The sequence below is a fragment of the Meleagris gallopavo genome, chromosome 18 (assembly GCF_905368555.1).
Source record: "Meleagris gallopavo chromosome 18, MGAL_WU_HG_1.1, whole genome shotgun sequence".
In the NCBI taxonomy this organism is placed as follows: Eukaryota; Metazoa; Chordata; class Aves; order Galliformes; family Phasianidae; genus Meleagris; species Meleagris gallopavo.
In genome coordinates this window covers 66,493-84,752 of record NC_139421.1, presented here as the reverse complement: position 1 = coordinate 84,752, position 18,260 = coordinate 66,493, and the positions used below count along the sequence as shown (strand labels likewise).

The 18,260-nt window shown below is 61.1% G+C and overlaps 2 protein-coding genes across 2 annotated transcripts; both read left to right on the top strand.

The window, feature by feature from the left end:
- The first annotated feature begins 33 nt into the window (after positions 1-33).
- Positions 34-16,184, top strand: LOC104909337 (complement C4-like). The gene is given in 45 exon segments (XM_085238945.1): positions 34-546; positions 878-1,067; positions 1,322-1,499; positions 1,806-1,876; positions 1,962-2,050; positions 2,590-2,672; positions 2,740-2,836; positions 3,227-3,335; positions 3,511-3,634; positions 3,942-4,054; positions 4,195-4,222; positions 4,225-4,364; positions 4,527-4,712; positions 5,123-5,308; positions 5,554-5,709; positions 5,970-6,096; positions 6,248-6,319; positions 6,641-6,823; positions 6,826-6,834; positions 6,999-7,113; positions 7,200-7,270; positions 7,411-7,550; positions 8,012-8,212; positions 8,507-8,558; positions 8,634-8,723; positions 9,201-9,263; positions 9,266-9,397; positions 9,666-9,741; positions 9,904-10,060; positions 10,170-10,254; positions 10,257-10,285; positions 11,524-11,689; positions 12,396-12,562; positions 12,670-12,840; positions 13,040-13,099; positions 13,241-13,334; positions 13,423-13,648; positions 13,734-13,824; positions 14,139-14,213; positions 14,350-14,452; positions 14,556-14,645; positions 14,844-14,933; positions 15,255-15,338; positions 15,657-15,789; positions 15,928-16,184. Coding segments are annotated over 45 exon segments (5,124 nt in total). The 5' UTR covers positions 34-466; the 3' UTR covers positions 16,070-16,184.
- A 256-nt stretch (positions 16,185-16,440) lies between these two features.
- LOC104917098 (histone H3-like centromeric protein A) lies at positions 16,441-18,158 on the top strand. Its single transcript, XM_085239074.1, is given in 5 exon segments — positions 16,441-16,566; positions 16,569-16,601; positions 16,687-16,784; positions 17,452-17,529; positions 17,973-18,158. Coding segments are annotated over 5 exon segments (393 nt in total). The 5' UTR covers positions 16,441-16,517; the 3' UTR covers positions 18,108-18,158.
- The last annotated feature ends 102 nt before the right edge of the window (positions 18,159-18,260 follow it).

Here is an 18,260-nt window from a genome sequence, read left to right as displayed (position 1 = left end):
GCGAAAGCGAAAGCGCGGAGCGGGGGAGGGGAAGGGCGCGGTGTGGGAACCCCCGGGCCTCCGGGCAGCGGGGGGAACTCGGGCTGTGTCCGCTGCGGGCCGCGTCCCTGAGCCAGGAGAGAGGGCCGAGGCTTTCTGTCGGCGGGACGGGGGCAGTGAGGAGGAGTCATCCTCCATTCCATTCAAGGAGTTGTTTGGGGGGGGTCGCGTCCATAGGATCTGCGGCTCCGTGTCCTGGGGGGGGGGGGGGGCGGTGACAGTGCTGTCCCCCAGTGCTCCCTTTGGGATCAGTGCCGTTTCCCCACAGCACCGCCCCGCTCCGCTTCCCCACATCCACGTGGGTCCAGCTGAGGTCGATGCCCTCAGGGTCTACAGGTGGACCCCGATGTTCGTCCCCTGTTAATGATTGACCCCAACCCTGCTATCCCTGCACTGCTACCCCCATCTGCCCCACACCGCCGGAGCCATGGGGCCTCGCTGGGCCTTCAGCCTCTTCTTCCTCCTCTTCCTCACTTCCTTATTGCATGGCAGCTCCCAGGACCCTGAGTATGGGGCTATGCGGGTTGGGCTTGGGGTAGCTATAGGGTTGGGGTTGGTTGTGGGGTAGCTATGGGACTATGAATGTCTTGCAGCATCTGTGAGGGACTATGGGGCACTGTTGGGGTTGGGGGCAGCTATAGGATTGTGGTGTGATGGAGCCTGGTGGGACTGAGGGAGATTTCTGTGTGGTTGAGGGGGTTATGGGGCCAGAGCTGGGGCTGGTTTCCTATAGGATCTGGGAGGAACTATGGACCTAAGGGGTGTCTGCATGCTTACGGGATCTGGGAGGGCTTATGGAGCAGCTATGGGGCTGGTGGCTCAAGCAGTGTTCCCTCAGGTTGGTGCTGGTGGCCCCCCGGCGCGTGGCCCTGGGGACCCCGATGGGGCTGTTGGTGGCAGCTGTGGGGCCGGTGACAGGGACGGTGACTGCATGGGCTGAGGGGGACCGTGGGGCCGGGCCCTGCGCCCTCCCAGTCCCATTTGCCCTCACACCCCATAACAACTTCAACCAGCTCCTGCACATTGAGGTATGGGGACACTATGGGACGTGGGGACACCGGGGGATGTCCCTATGGAGCAGATGCAATCTGGGGTGTTCCTGTGGGGTGAGGGGGTTGGGGACGCCCCCGTGGTACACAGGGACATGTGCACCCCTGGTCCCCTCCTGCCATGTCACCCATGTCACCTCATACCTCCTTCCCCAGAGCTCCCATGTCCCCAGGGTTTCCCCCATATCCCCATAACCCAAATGTCTCCTGCTGTGTCCCCATGTCCCCTGTAGGTCACCCCAGTGCAGGCTGAGCACTGTGGGGCTCTGTGGGGTCGGGGGCTGCTCCTGGAGGCCCACAGCCCCCACCTGCCCCCCCCCAGCACCCGGAGTCTGCACGTGGCCCTGGGGGGGCCAAGGGGTCACCTCATTGTGCAGACGGACAAACCTCTCTACGCCCCCCGACAGACCGGTGAGTGCCCCAAATCCATCTGGAGGGCCCCCAAACCCTAAAGCCATCCCTCATTAGTCCACGATTCTCCCCCCAGTGCTCCAAATGCTCCAACTCCCTAAATCAACCCCAAAATTCTCCCCAAAGCCCCTCCAAATCTACCATCAATTCCCCAAATTCCCCCAAATCCACCCATTTTCACCCTATATTGACCTATTTCCCCCAAATTCACCCCAATGCACCACAAATGCCTCTGATCACCTGAAGTCCCCCAAATATACTCCAAATCCCTAAATCCATAACCTCCCTATGTCTCTTTGTCCCCAGTGCGTTTCCGAGTCTTCTCCATGGACCCCGACCTACAGCCAAACCCTGAACCCATCCTGGTCACCATCACGGTATGGTGGGGCTGTGGGTGACCCTGTGGGGTTTGGGTGGCCCTACAAGGCTGGGGTCTCACCCTGTACCCCCATGTCCCCCCAGAACCCAATGGGTGCACGAGTGCGGGAGGTGCAGAGGGTGCCCCTGAACACAGTGCTGAGTGACCAACTGGTGCTGCCTGACATCGCCCTGTGAGTGGGGCTATAGGGGGCTATGGGGTGGGATGGGGGGCTATGGGGATTTGGGAATACAGGTGCTGCAGATGGGCCAGAGTAGTGGGGGTTACTGGGGCATTATAGTGGCCATAGAAGCTATAGGGAGTTGTGGAGAGGTATATGACACCATAGGGGTGATAGGGACTATGGGGGACTGCAGGGGTCTAGGTGGGGCTGTAGGGAGCTTTGGGGGGAACTGTAGGTCACTTTAGGGGCTATAGGGGTCTACAAGGGTTGTAGGTGGATATGGGGGACCATAAGGGCCATAGGGACTTTGAGGAGCTATAGAATATAGGGGCCACAAAGGTTCTGGAGGGCTCTAGAGGGGTCCCCCTCATAGGGGTCTATGAGGGGGGCTATAAGGGACGATAGGGTCTATAGAGGACCATAGCAGGTTACAGGAGCCTATAGGGAATCACAGGAGGCCATAGGACACCACAGGGGCCATACAGGGTTGTGGGAGGTTATAGGACACCTGTGGGAACCATAGGGTCACCATGTCCCTGTGCCCCCAGCCCAGGGACGTGGCACATACGGGCACAGTTGGCCGCCAGTCCCAACACCAATGGCTCCACCGCCTTCGAGGTGCGCAAATATGGTGAGTGAGGTCTGGGGGGTCCCTACTGTGCCCCCATGCCCCCCATAACCCCATGTGTTGTCCCCAGTGCTGCCTGGCTTTGAGGTGCGCATCCGCCCCGAGCGTGGCTTCGTTGTGCTGAGTGACCCTGAACCAGCCCCACTGCGCATCCACCTGCACGTCCAGTACGGGACCCCTGGAGACAAAATCCCCCCAAATCCCCATCTAAATCCTACCCAAATCCCAAATCCCACCCCGTCTCCCACAGATTCCCACCAAAATTTCCATCCGTCTTCTCCAAAAGACGTGGGATTTCTCCCAAATGCCTTCCAAATTTCCTGAATTGCCCAAATTCTCCTCCAATCCACCCTAAATCTGTGGCCCTGATGTCCTTTGGGGTCAATCCTTGACCCTATAACTTTCGGGTTCCCCCAGCCCTATTGACCTCTGGGACAGCTTGACCCTATTAACTTTTGGGATCTCTTTCTTTGACCTTATTGGCGTTTGGGATCCCTCCCCCTGAGCCTATTAACCTCTGGGGACCTCCTGACCCTACTGATCGTTTGGACCCCCAGATTCCCAGATGGAGCGCCAGTGTGGGGCCGTGCACAGCTGCGTGTGGGGCTGCGGGAAGCTGCGGGCCGGGGGGGCCGCTTCCTGCGGGGTCTGGAGCAGCAATGCCAGGTGAGACCCCAAAACCTACGGGGGGGGGGGAGTTGACCCCGCCCCTTTCCATAACCCCGCCCCTTCCCATAATCCCACCCTTCCCATAGCCCCACTCCTTTCTCATAACCACGCCCCCTCCCACATAACCCCGCCCATTCTCACTAATCTCGCCCCTGCGTGGCCCCGCCCCCAGGTGACAGAAGGCCACGCCTCCCTGGAGGTGTCCCCGGTGGGCGTGGCCAAAGCGGCGGGCGTGGCGATGGCCGACCTGCAGGGGGCGCTGCTGCGCCTGGCGGTGGGCGTAGTCGAATCGGCAGGTGGGCGGGGCTTCGGGAAAGGGGGCGGGGCCAGGAAGCTTTTGGGGTCCCAATGGGGTTTTTGGGGTCCCAAAGGAGTTTTTGGGGTCTTGTGGAGGCTTTGAGGTTTCAAAGGGGTTTTCGAGTTTGAGGGTTCCAGGAAGATTTTGGGATCCCTCGGGGATTTTAGGATCCTGTGTTACCTCAGGGGGATTTGGGATCCCGAAGTGGGGGGTGAGGCCACGAAGGGGGCGTGGCCACACAAATGGGCGTGGCTACAGGGGGTGGGCGTGGTGAGGAGGGGGCGTGGCCTGGCGGTGTCCCGCAGGGGGGGAACTCGTGGAGCGGGAGCTGCTGGTGCCGCTGGTTCGGTCCCAATGGGCGCTGCAGCTGCAGAGGAGCGCGCGGTTCTTCGTGCCCGGAGCGCCCTACACCCTCCTGGTGAGCACGTGTGCAAATCTGTGTGTGCTTGTGAAAAGGGGTGCAGATGTCTGCATTTTTGGGGCACGCTTTTGGCATTCTTGTGTGAGGCCGTGTGCATGCTGTGTTGTCACCTGGTGCACGTTATGGTGCTCCCACAGGGCCGGGTGCTGCAGGCTGGGGGAGGCACAGCCCCGGGGTCCCTGTGAGAGTGACAGTGGGGGTGACCGGAGCCCCCGCACCACCCCTCAAAGAGCTGCGGGCGGACAACAGTGGGGACATCACTGTTCCCATCAATGTCCCCAAAGGAGCCACAAGGATGGAGCTGAGCGTGAGTGGGGACAGACGTGGGGACACAGGGTGGGGGATATGGGCACTATATGGGGGCATGGGAACGTGGGGATATGGGATGTGGGAGGTGGGATGCGGGAGGTGGGATGTGTAACACGGGACATGGGCACTCCATGCACTGTGGTGTCTGTGGGACCCTCAGGTGGAAGCAGGACAGCCCGGTGTCCCCCCAGCACGAGCACAGCTGTTGGTGACCCCGATGGCGGCGGTGTCTGGGCGGTTCCTGGTGCTGGGGGGTCCCCGAGGGTCGCTCCGTCCCGGGGAAGAGCTGCGGCTGCAGCTGCACCATATGGGGCCACCCCCCACCCCGCAGCGCTTCCACCTCCTGGTGAGCTCCAGCACTTCTGTGTTGTGTGTTGCACGTTGCGTTTTGCGTGTTTTGTGTCACACGCTGCGTGTTGCATGTGCACTGCATGCTATGCACACACATTGCCACGTGTGCACGGTGTGTTGTGTTACATGTTGCATGTTTGCTGTATGTATGCTGCTGTGTGTGTGTGGGTTGCATGCCCTGCTACACTGGCATGGCATGCATGCTGCGTTGCACACGTGTCACTTGCACACTGCACGCCCAGCTGCACATTGGATGTGTATGTCATGCATGCTATGTTGCACACAGCTTCTCACGCGTGTTGCATGTCCTGTGTGTGTTTTGCACATTGCATGTGCGTTGCACGCTAGGCATGCACACTGCACTGCATGCCATGCCTACTGTCACACATCCCCATGTCCCTGCAGGCAATGGCCCGTGGGAGGGTGGTGGTGGCCCACACGGTGGCCTCACAGGTGACACTGACAGAGGTGGCACTGCCGGTGACAGCGGACATGGCCCCGTATCTCCACGTGGTCGCCTTCTTCCTGAGCGGAGGAAACGTGGTGGCTGCCTCGTGGGGGGGGGCTGTGCGGGGGGGCTGCGATGAACAGGTGGGGGTACTGGGGGAATTGGGGGGGCTAGGGGAGACTGGGAGGATTGGGGGGGCTGGGGGTACTGGGAAGAAGTGGGAGGGACTGGGGAGGACTGGGAGAGACTGGGGGTACTAGGGGAACTGGGAAGAACTGGGTTAACTGGGACATACTAGAGGCGCTGGGAGGGACTGGAAGCACTGGGAGCTCTGATGACACTGGGAACACTGGGACATACTGGGATATACTGGGATCCATGGCTGCAGGTGCAGGTGAAGGTCCCTCCACGCGGGACCACCCTTCGACCTCAGGACCCACTGACGGTGACGGTGACAACGGAGACTCCAGTGACAGTGGCCATTGGGGCCATCGACACTGCAGTGCTGAGCCTGGAACCACGGCACCGCCTGAACGCTGCCAAGGTGACCCCAAATCCCCCAGACCCCAAATCCATCATACCCCCAAACCTTCAATGATCCCCAAGCCCCTCAAACTGGGGATGTCCCAAATCCTTGCACGCCCCAAAACCCAAAGCCCCGACACTCAGAGCCCTGAGATCTCCCCCAAACTCTCAGGATCCCCCAAATCCCGGTGACCCTTTAGGGATGCCTGGAGAAGATGGGGCCGTGTGGCCGTGTTGGGGACATCTGGGGACAGGGGGTGACCCCGTTCTGTGTCCCAGGTGGAGGCAGCTCTGGGCAGCAGCGATTTGGGGTGCAGCCCCGGGGGCGGCCCTGATGCAGTTGGGATCTTTGGGGCTGCGGGGCTCGTGCTGGGACTGCGGGGTGGCAGCCCCACAGTGCAGGCAGGTGAGTGGGGATGGGGACATGGGGACACGGAGGGGTACAGGGAGATACGGGACACAGGGCCGTGGGAATATGGCGAGGTACTGATATGAGGACATTGAGATTTGGGGACGTGGGCCATGAGGACACGGTGATGGGGCTCTCCTCTCCACAGCCCCCCACTGTCCCCCGGCCCCCACCCGCCAACGCCGCTCTCTGGAGTTGCTGAAGCTGCTGGAGGAGAAGGGTGAGTGCCCCATGTCCCCATGTCACCCCATCCCTGTGTCCCAGTGTCTGTCTCTGTCTTCCCCATCCCCATGTCACCACATCCCCATGTCACTTCATCTCCATGTCACTGTGTCTCTGTGTCACCATGTCCCCATGTCACCTCATCCTCACGCCCCCTGGCCACCCCCAGCCGTCGGTGTCCCTATTCCCATTGTGTCCCCACATCTGCCATCTCCTCCTGTCCCCATCTTCATCCCCCTATGCTTAGTCCCCCATCCCTTGGCCCGTCCCCGTGTGTCCCCGTGGTGCCACCTCCACACGTGTCCCCGTGTCCCCGCAGCGGGGCCGTGGCGCGACAACGCGGTGATGTGGCGCTGCTGCCGAGACGGAGCGACGGCGCTGCCCATCCGTGCCACGTGCCAGCAGAGGGGACAGCGGGTGACAACGGCTGGGGGTTGCCGAGACGCCTTCCTGCAGTGCTGTGAGGTGGCACAGAACCTGCGGCGGAGGGGACAGCGCGGGGGTTGGCACGGGGTGAGTGTCAGCAGTGTCCCCAAAGCGGGGAGGGGTGGCCATCGGTGATCTCACTGGTGTTGGGATATCTGGATGGGGGATCCCCGTGGGTGGTGGCACATGGGGACATCCCATGCCCCTGGGATCCTCACATGTAAGGATGTCCCCTGCTGTCCCCATGGCAGTGCTGGAGGCACAGCTGGCAGAGCAGCTGTTGGATGATGATGAGGACGTCCCCACGAGGAGCTTCTTCCCTGAGAGCTGGCTGTGGCAACGCGTCCGTGTCGCCGGCACTGCACGGTGTGTCCCCGTGTGTTCCTGTGTCCCCATGTCCCCATGACCCTGTGTCCCCGTGTCCCCATGTCCGCTTGTCCCCATCTCCCCAGGCTCTCAGTGCTGCTCCCTGACTCCATCACTACATGGGAGATTCAGGCAGTCGCCATTGTCCCCGGACACGGTGAGTGTCACCACCCCTCAGTGGCCCTGCAGTGTCCCCCATTTTGGTGTCCCCATGTCCCTCCTCTCCCCCATCCCCCGGAATGTCCCTGTGTCCCCGCGGTGTCCCCTCACTGCCCCGTAGTGATGAGGTCCTGGCAGGGCTGTGCGTGGCGGAGCCGCAGCGGGTGACGGTGACGCAGGACGTGCGCGTGGCACTTCGGCTGCCCCCCAGCATCCGTCCCCGAGAGCAGCTGCAGCTGCAGCCCCTCATCCACAGCAGGCTGCCCCGCAGCATCAACGTAAGCCCTATAAAAACCCCCATAGGCACCCCAGAGGCACCCCAGAGATACGTCTTTCTCTCCAATAAATACCCTTTTGCTTCCAGTAGATAACCCTCCTGCCCCATAGGTACCACTGTGCTCCATACTTGCCTTGTTGCCCCATACGTATCTCTTTCCCTCCAACAAATATGCCTTACCGCATAGCTACCTTCTTTCTGCCCCATAGTTAACCCCCTGTGCCCCACAGATTCCCTTTTCCTATCAATAGCTACCTCCTGCTCCTCATATATCCCCCTCTACCCCACAGATACCCCCTTAGATACCTGGTACCACTTCTGCCCCATAGATAACCCCCTGTGGCACATAGATACCGATCTGCCCCACAGATACCCCATTCCCACCCCACTGTCCCATAGTCCCCCACTGTCCCATGGTCACCCATAGCCTGGTGGCATTGGGTGACAGTGATGGTGATGCAGGTGACGGTGACGCTGTCGGCAGTGGAGGGGTTGTGCGCGGCGCTGGATGGGGTCCCCCAGATGTTAGAGCTGCTCCCGGGGCGGGCAGTGGCTGCACCCCTCACCCTGGTGGCCCTTCACCCTGGGGACATCCCCATCACTGTCACCGCCCGCGGGCCATGGGGGCTGGGAGACCGCGTCACCCGAGTCCTGCATGTCGAGGTGAGATCAGTGGGGTCCCCTCTGGTCACCTGGGTCACCTCTGGGGTCCCCCCAGAGACCTGTGACATCTTGGACACTGCTGTCCTTGCGGGTCTCTGGTGGCCTCGCGTACTGGGATTGTCACTTTGAGGTTCATGGACACCATGTCCCCGTGACCATGGCGGCCCTGGATATGGTGGTCCTTATGGGGTTTGGGGACGCTGGGTCCATGGTGGCCCTGGGCACTGCAGTTGTCCCCTCATGGACACCGTGTCCCCATGTCCTTGGTGGGAACGGTGCCACCCATTCCTGTAGCCCGAGGGAGAGCTGCACCTGGAGGAGACCACCTACATCCTGGATACAGACGGTGGGTGTGAGGAACGGGGGACAGTGGGGACACTGGGGATGTGGGGCTTGACTCTGTGGTGTGGTGTCCCTACAGATAAACGGAGCCGGAGCCTGGAACTGCGAGGGGACGTCCCTGCTGAGATCGTCCCCGATGGGGATTTCAGCATGAGCGTCCGTGTCGGCGGTGTGTGGGGACGGGGACATGGGGTGGGGACATGGGGGTGGGTATTGGGGATGTGGTGGTGGGCACAGGGGACATGGGGACATGGGAGGACATTTGTTGGGGGGATTGATGTCCAGCCCTGATCCTCTCTCTGTCCCTGTGTCCCCATACCCATGTGAGTGGCCGCCTCCTCATGTTGTGCCCCTGTGTGTGACCCCTGTGTGTCCCCACATGTCCTCATGTCCTTATTACATCCCCATGTCCCCCGTGTACAACCCTGTGTCCCCCAATGTGTGCCCCTCTGCACATCCCCATGGGTGTCCCAATGTCCCCGTGACCCCCTGCTCATCCCCATCCATGTCCCCATGCCTGTCCCACATCCTATCCCCATGTCACGTATCCCATATCCCCACACTCCTGTGACCCCAAATCTCTGTCCTCCCACTCCCATCCCCACACATTCCCCATATCCCCCTGTCCCCACTGTCCCTGTCCCAGGCCGGGTGCCAGGCTGGGCGCTGCAGGGCGCTCTGGGGGTGGGAGACTCTCTGCTCCGCTCCCCCCGGGATGTGGGGAGCAGTCCCTGATGTCAATGGCACCCACTGCTGCTGCTCTGCGGTTCCTGGATGAGAGCGAAGGGTGGGGGCAGCTGCCCCCCGGGCACCGACAGCGCGGCCTCAGAACCCTGCAGCAGGGTGAGCTATGGGGCGGGCTGTGCTTTATGGGGCGGGCTGTGCTTTATGGGGTGGGCCGTGCTCCAACGGATGCACGGTGCTTTATGGGGGGTGCAGTGAGGTTTGCATTTCTCTATGGGTTTGCATTTCTCCTTCGTGGCTTGCATTTATCTCTGATGTTTGCAATGGGGTGTGCAGTGCTCCATGTGGAGGTGCAGAGCCCTATGGGGGTGCAGTGCTGTGAGGGGGATGTCTGCGGTGTCCCCAATGGTCTCTGATGTCCCCACAGGCTTTGAGCGGGTGCAGAGCTTCCGCAAAAGTGACGGCTCCTACGGGGCATGGCTGCACCGGGACAGCAGCACCTGGTGAGGGGAGCGGGGACGGTGTGGGGACGTGGGGACAACGGTGGGACATGGGGACGTTGGGGTATGGGGATGTGGAGACGTGGGGATGTGAGGACATCACAGGGACGTGAGCTGCGGATGCATGGGGATTTGGGGACATGGTGACACGGTGTCCTGGCACAGGCTGACGGCGCTGGTGTTGCGTGTGCTGGCCCTGTCCCGGCCCTATTTGCCAGTGGCTGCCAGTGGCCCCGCTGCGTCCCTGCGGTGGGTGCTGGAGCAGCAGCGTTCAGATGGCGCCTTCTTGGAGCACAGGGCTGTGGTGCACCGCGAGATGCAGGTGGGTGACATCACTGCTGTGTGCAGTGTCCCTGTGCAATGTCCCCTGAAGGTCCCTGCAGACTGTCCCCACATGACATTGTGTCACCCACTTGTCCCCGTGTCCCCAGGGCGGTGTGGCAGACCCCGGCCCAGAGGCCACCGTGTTGCTGACAGCCTTCGTGGTGGTGGCCCTCCATGGTGCCCGCACTCTGCTGCCCCAGACAGCCCTGAGCTGCCCCTTCTGGTGCGTCCCATATCCCCATCCCTGTGTTTTGGTCCCCTTATCCATGTGTCCCTTGTGCCCACATATCCCACATCCCCACGTCCCTCGTATGTCCCCATTCCCTGCTACGTTCTCCCAGTGTTCCTCCATCTCTCATTCACCCCTATCCCCCATGTTCCTATATGTCCCGTGTCCCCCAGTATCCCCCTATCCTTTCATATCCCCTACTGTCCCCCATCCCTCCGTGTCCGTGTCCGTGTCCCCCAGTGTGCCCCATGTTCCTATATATGTCCCTATATATCCCCATGTCTCCCTAGTGTCCCCCATGTCCATGTCCCCCACTATCCCCCATGTCTCCCATGTCTCTTCATGTCCCCTACTGTCCCCCATCCCTCCATGTCCCCCAGTGTCCCCCCATCCCTCCATGTCCCCTACTGTCCCCCATCCCTCCATGTCCCCCTGTCCCCCAGTGCTCCCTCATCCCTCCGTGTCCCCTTGTCCCCCAGCGTGCCCCATGTCCCTATATATCCCCATGTCTCCCTAGTGTCCCCCATGTCCATGTCCCCCACTATCCCCCATGTCTCCCATGTCTCTTCATATCCCCTACTGTCCCCCCTCCCTCCATGTCCCCCAGTGTCCCCCCATCCCTCCATGTCCCCCTGTTCCCCCATCCCTCCATGTCCCCCTGTCCCCCAGTGCTCCCTCATCCCTCTGTGTCCCCCTGTCCCTCAGCATGCCCCATGTCCCTATATATCCCCATGTCTCCCTAGTGTCTCCCATGTCCATGTCCCCCACTATCCCCCATGCCTCCCATGTCTCTTCATGTCCCCTACTGTCCCCCATCCCTCCATGCTCCCCTGTTCCCCCATCCCTCCATGTCCCCCTGTCCCCCAGTGCTCCCTCATCCCTCCGTGTCCCCCTGTCCCTCAGCGTGCCCCATGTCCCTATATATCCCCATGTCTCCCTAGTGTCCCCCATGTCCATGTCCCCCACTATCCCCCATGCCTCCCTGTCTCCCATGTCTCTTCATGTCCCCTACTGTCCCCCATCCCTCCATGTCCCCCAGGGTCCCCCCATCCCTCCATGTCCCCCTGTCCCCCAGTGTCCCCTCATCCCTCCGTGTCCCCCGTCTCCCAGTGTGCCCCATGTCCCTATATATCCCCATGTCTCCCTAGTGTCCCCCATGTCCATGTCCCCCACTATCCCCCATTTCTCCCATATCTCTTCATGTCTCCGCACTCCATGTCCCACTGACACAGGACAAATCCCTGTCCCGAGCCTCCATGTTCCTACGGGGCCGCGTGGAGCAGTTGGGGACCTATGGGACGGCCATCACATCCTATGCATTGGCATTGGTGGACACCACTCCTCCGGGGCCACATCCAGCAGTGGAACGTCTGCGGGGCATGGCCCGAAGCGCTCACGGTGTGTCCCCATGGGGCGGTGGCACTTGGATGCCTTTGTCACCGTGGGTGGCTCCTGGACCCCTCTGTCCCCTTCTTCAGATTCACTCTCATTCAAATCCTTCAATTTTATTCTTCCTCAAACTTTTTCATATACTTCAAATTCATTCCTATTCAAATTACTCTCCTTCACGTTTGTTCTTCAAATTCTTCCTTGGTTTCGTTCTCCTGATTAAGTCCTCCTAATTTTAATTCCTCCTAAAATTAATTCTCATTCAAATTCTGCAGATTTGTTCCACTTCGGATGAGTTCTTCTCCAAACTGTTTTTCAGATTCATTCTCTTTCAATTTCGTTCTTGTAATTAATTCTTCTTCAGAGTGATTCTTCAAATTCTTCATCTTCATGTTGTCTTCAAATCCATTCTCCGCACCCACTCTGGGTCCCCATGACCCCATATGACCCCCCATGACCCCATATGACCCCCCATGACCCCATATGACCTCCCACGACCCCATACGACCCCCCATGACCCCATACAACCCCCCCATGACCCCATATGACCCCCCACGACCCCCCATGACCCCCCATGACCCCATATGACCCCCATGACCCCATATGACCCCCCCATGACCCCATACGACCCCCCATGACCCCATATGACCTCCCATGACCCCATACGACCCCCCCATGACCCCATATGACCTCCCATGACCCCGTCCCTGTGCAGGTGGCCGTGCGACCTTCTGGCCATCTGGTGGCCCCGCAGCCACAGTGGAGGCGACGGGTTACGCCCTTCTGGCACTGCTGCAGAGCCGTGACATCGCCGGGGCTGGGAGGGCGGCACGGTGGCTCCGACAGCAGAGCAATTATGGAGGTGGTTTCCACTCCACTCAGGTGGGTGGGGGTCACTGAGCCCCCTGTGTGCCTCCGAGTGAGGGTGACTTGATCCCCCGGGGTCGCCTTTGTTGGCTGTGTCCCCAACCTGCTCGGTGTTCCTGCAGGACACGGTGGTGGCCTTGGAGGCGTTAGCCCAGATGTGGCTGCAGTGGGGCCGCGGGAGCACATCAGGGCTGAATCTGGGGCTCTCCTGGCCGGGGGGTGCCCGAGGGAGGGCTGGTGGCACTCGGATGACGCTGAAGCCGGGGCTGGAGCCACTGGAGCAGGAGCTGAAGGTGGGGACATGGTGGGACGTGGCAGGACATGGGGGATGTGAGGACATAGGGGACGTATCTGGACCTGGTAGGATGTGATGTGGAGACAGTGGGGACATGGTAGGGCATGGGGAACATGGGATGTGGAGGGACATGGTAGGACATGATGCACACAGGACTTTGGGTCCCTGTGTCCTCGCTTTGTCCCCATGTCCCCCAGGTGCCTCTGGGCAGCCCGGTGACAGTGCAGGTGGAGGGACACGGCGAAGCGACGCTGACGGTGGGTGGCTGCTTGGACATCGGTGTCACCTCCAAGAGCCGATGTCCCCTCACAACCTCCCCTCATGGTGTCCCCTCATGCTGTCACGGTGTCCTTCTGCTGTCCCATCATGGTGTCACGCTGTCCCCTCGCTGTCCCCAGGTGCTCCGCCAGTTCCGCCTGCTGTCACCTCCTAACGCCACGTGCCAGGCGCTGCACCTGGAGGTGGCCATCACCGGCCCCATCCTGTACCACGGTGAGGCCCCGCCCCCAAAGGCCCCGCCCCCTTTTCCTCGCGGGGGGCGTGGCCTCGGCCCTGTTTTGCATATTCCAACCCCCTGCAGATGAGGACTACGAGGACTATGAGAACTACGAGGAGGCGGAGCCTAAAGAGGGGGAGGAGCCTACAGAAGGGGAGATGCCCGTTGAAGGGGCAGGGCCTGTGGAAGGGGAGGGGCCAGCAGATGGCCCGGCCCCACTCAGCCCCATGTCCTTATGGGATGCCCGGAAGCGTCGCCGCCGCAGCACGCATAGCCCCGCCCACGAGGTGGCCTTTCTGGTCTGCTTCCGGTGAGGGGCGGAGCTTCCTGTTCCAGTGGGCGGAGCTTCCTGCTGATAGGCGGAGCTTATTGCTGATGGGCGTGGCCTGTTGTAGGCGGAGCCCAGGGGTGGCACTAACGGGGATGGCGGTGGTGGAGATCTCTCTGCTCAGTGGCTTCTCACCCCATAGGACAGACCTGGACAAGGTAAGGGCCCAGGGAGACTTGGGGGATGTAGGGGAGTTGAGGAGAGTCATGGGGTGTGGGGTTTGGGGATATTGGAGTTGTTGGGGTGGCAGAATGTTGGAGTCATGCTTATGGGTCTACTGGGGTGTTGTGATTGGGTGTGTTGGAAGATCGAGTCGGGGTTGTTGGGGTTGGAGAGTTGGGTTTGAGGGTGTTGGGGTGTGGGGGTATTGAGGTGGAGCTGCTGGGTTGAAGTATTGAGGTGGTGGGATGTTGGGGTGTTGGATGTGGGTGTTGGGATGGGGATGTATCTGGGTGCTGCTGTCCCACAACAGCTGCGGGACCTGGTGGATCACTGGATCAGTCACTATGAGCTGGATGGGAACCAGTTGGTGCTGTACCTGGACGAGGTGTGTCCCCCTGTGTCACCCTTAACCTCAATGTCCCTATGATCCCATATCCTCCATGTCCTCGTGTCCCCACACCATATCCCATTCTCCCCACATATCCCCGTGTTCCCCGACGTGTTCTCATTCCTGTCCCCAGGTCCCCCCAGAGCGGCAGTGTCTCAGTTTTGGGGCCACCCAGGACGTGGCCGTGGGCCACATGCAGCCGGCAATGGCAGCCATCTATGACTACTATGAGCCCGGTGGGCGGGGCACTCAGCGGGCGGAGCCTAAATGGGTGGGGTCTTGGTGGGTGTGGCCATCGGAGAAGGCGTGGCCAATCTGACCCCTCTGTGCCCCATCCAGGGCAGCGCTGCACCATCTTCTACAACGCCCCACAGAGGAGCAGCACCATCGCCACACTGTGCTCCCCCAAAATCTGTGAATGCGCCCAAGGTGGGACCCCACTGTGACCCTATATGTGGGACCCCCATCCAGTGAACCCCTCCCACACCCTCCACCCAACTTTTGAGGAACTTGGGGTGAAATTATGGGGTTTATGGGGGAATGTGAGGGAGGGACATGCTGGACATGGAGGGAACTCACACCAAGAACCTTGCGTTTTGGGTCCCTGATGATGTTGGGGGTTCCCAGGGGGGTGTCCCCATGCCCAAAGGAGGACACAAGAGGTGACAGCTGATGACCGCCACGACTTTGCCTGTTACAGCCCCCGTGTGGACTATGGTGAGACCCCAAATCCCTGCACTTCACACCAATTTGCTGACCCCAAATTGGCTGCATCCCAGACCTTAACTGCCCTAAATTCCATCTGCTGCCCCTAAGCCCCACAGCTGCATGATGTGCCCCACAAGTGACCCCTGAACCTCAAAAGCATTCACTAGGATCCTGTAGTTTTCTCCCCAATTGTCCCTCTGAGCCCAAGAACCCCATAGCTGCCCTATGATGTCCCCTGCCCCCCATAACTCCTCTGATACAATAACCCCTGTGACCCCATCTTTATGACCTCCATGACCCCTTTGACCCTCTGCCCCCTCTGATCCCCAGCGCTGGTGGTTCGGGTGCTGTCCCAGAGCGAGATTGGGGCTTTTGTGGCATTTGAGACGGAAATCAAAGAGGTGCTGCTTGGAGGTGAGACAGAGGGCACTGGGAAGGACTGGAAGGTGAGAACGGGAGCACTGGGAGAGGCAGGGAGTACTGGGAGAGACTGGGAAGAACTAGAAATTGAGACTGGGTGAACTGGGAATTCTGGTAGAGACTGAATGGGTATACTGGGAGCATTGGGAGAGGTTGTGGGGTGAGAAGGAGATGCTGGGATATATTTGGCCATACTAGGGTAGCACTGGGCTGTGCTGAGGGGGGTCTCTCAGCCATACTGGAACAATATGAGAATGTATTGGGTGGTACGGGGAAAGTTTGGTGAGTTCATAGTGGTGTGTACTGGTGCAGGTCAGGACACAACAGCAGCTCCTGGGGAGCGGAGGCGGCTGCTGGTGAGGAAGAGCTGCCCACTGCGCCTACAACCCCACGACATCTACCTGGTGATGGGGGGCAGCGGGGGGACACAGGACCCCGAGGGGCGGTGAGAAGGGGCTGTGCCCCATGTCCACATGTCCCCATGTTCTCATGTTCCCATGTCCCATATCCCAGTGTTCCTAACCCCATGTCCCTGAGCCTGACCCCCATACCCTGATACCCCTGACCCTGTCCCCATTTCCAGCCCCCAGTTCCTGCTGGGTCCCCACTCGTGGGTGGAGGAGGTGCCATCCCCTGGACGCTGTAGGGCCACACGGCTGCGGAGTCACTGCGCCCAACTGCAGGAGTTCCGCACCCGCCTGAGCCAACTGGGCTGCCAGCTGTGAGCCACTGGGAGCCACTGGGAGCATGTTGGGTGCAGCTGGGACCATTTTTGGGGTGAACTGGCACCACTGTTGGATGAGTTGGGATCAACTGGAAATAAACTAGTGTTGATTGGGACCGTGTTGGGATCAACTGGAAGCGTGCTGGGAGAAACAGAGTTGCTGGGTTTGATTGGCAGCAACTGGAACTGTGTTGGAACAAACAGGGATCACACTGGGACCAACTGGGATCACACTGGGTCAAAAAAGATCACAACGGGCCCAACTGCGGTCATACTGGTGTGAACTGGGATCAGAACGGGTTTAATAAACGCACAGTCCTCCGAGCCACCACAGAGTCGGCCCTCCGGCGGCTCAGAGCGGCGCTGCACGCCGTCCGTGCGGCAACCGGATGTGACGTCACTTCGGGGCGCGCGATTCGAACTCCGGCGGCGCCCATCGGAGCGCCCCGATGCCGCGGCCCAAACCGCGCAGCCCCCGGCGCCGGGGCCGCCCCCCCCCGCCGCCCCGCCGCCGCCCCCCGCGCGGCCCCGCGGTGAGTGCAGCCCGTAGGGGTGCTGGGGGGGTGTGGGGCTGAGCCTTTATCGCCGTTGTTTTCCCGTTTTTTCGCCCCGTTTCAGCCCGCCGGTACCGGCCCGGTCAGAGGGCGCTGCGGGAGATCCGCCGCTATCAGAGCAGCACCGCTCTGCTGTTGCGCCGCCAGCCTTTCGCGCGCGTGGTAACGGGACCCCCCCCCTCACACACACCCCGCCCCCAACGTGGGACCCCCCCCCCCCCCGCCCCAAAATGAGATCTCAACGTGAGATTTGGGGGCCTCAAAATGAAACGCTGCCTCCCCCCCTCCTCCCCCCCCATAATGGAACACTCCGAAAACGGGGCCGCACATAAAAGCGGGGACCCCCACCCCTCAAAATGGAGCACCGCCAACCGGACCTTTCAAAAAAATCCCCCCCTCCCCGCTTCCCCAAAACGGGACCCTTCATACCCAAAATGAGAGCCCCTCCCCCCAAAATGGGGCTTATCCCAAAGTGGGATCTGCCCCCAAAATGAACACCCCCTCAAAATTAGACCCTTCAGACCCCCCCCAACCTCTCTGCACCCCCAGTCCCCCCTTCCCCCCCCCCCATAGACATCCCCCGTGTCCTTGTGCCCCACCTCCCCCCGTGTCCTTCTTATCTCCCCTGTTCCCCCCCCCCCCCCAGGGACACAGCATCCTTGACTCAGTGTCCTCCCCACGTCCTTGAGCCCCCCCCCCCGTCACTTCCCATGATGCAATGCCACCCTCGTGTTTCCCCCCCCCGCCTCAATGTCCTCATGGTCCCCCCCTCCTCGCCCCCCCCACGTGTCCCCCCAGTGTCCCCATGCCCCCCTCCCCCCCCCCCCAGGTGCGGGAGATCTGCCTGCTCTTCACGCGGGGCGTGGACTACAAGTGGCAGGCTATGGCCCTACTGGCCCTACAGGAGGTGGGGGGCCCTATGGGTTTATTTTTTTGGGGGGGGAGGGGGGTTGGGGAGGGAGGATTTGTTTTGGAGGGTCCCATGGTTTGGGGTTGGGTGGTGTTTTAGGGTACCCCATAATCTGAGGGACACTTTGGGCGGAGCTGGGGGGGCTTTGTAGTGCCCCAAAGGTCTTTTTTTGGGGGAAGGGAAAGCGGATTTTGGAATACCCCTTGTGCCTGGGGGTCTCTTTGGGGCTTGGGGAGGGGTCTTTGGCTGTGAAGTGTTTTGGGGTTGGGGATTGTTTTTAGGGGGCGGGGTGGAGGTTTTTGAGGTGTGGAGTTATTGAGGTTTTAGGGAGGGAAGTTGGGGGTAGGGGTTGTTTTGGAGGATTGACATTTATGGGGTGGCCCGGAAGTGGGAATTGATCCCTCCCTGCTTTGTGGGGTGCCCACCCCGGGGTCCCACAGGCGGCGGAGGCGTTCCTGGTGCATCTGCTGGAGGATGCCTACCTGTGCTCGCTGCACGCGCGCCGCGTCACGCTGTACCCCAAGGACCTGCAGCTGGCACGGCGCCTGCGGGGGCTGCAGGGGGAGGGGTTCTGAGCTGCCCCCCACCCCCCCCCCGCCCCCAATAAACACCCCCTCCCCTACTCACACACGCAGACGCACAGAGCGGTGACGGGGTTCTGCTGCTGGGGTGGGGGGGGATTGTGGTAATGGGGGGGGATTTGGGGAGGTGGGGAGCGGAGGGGTGGG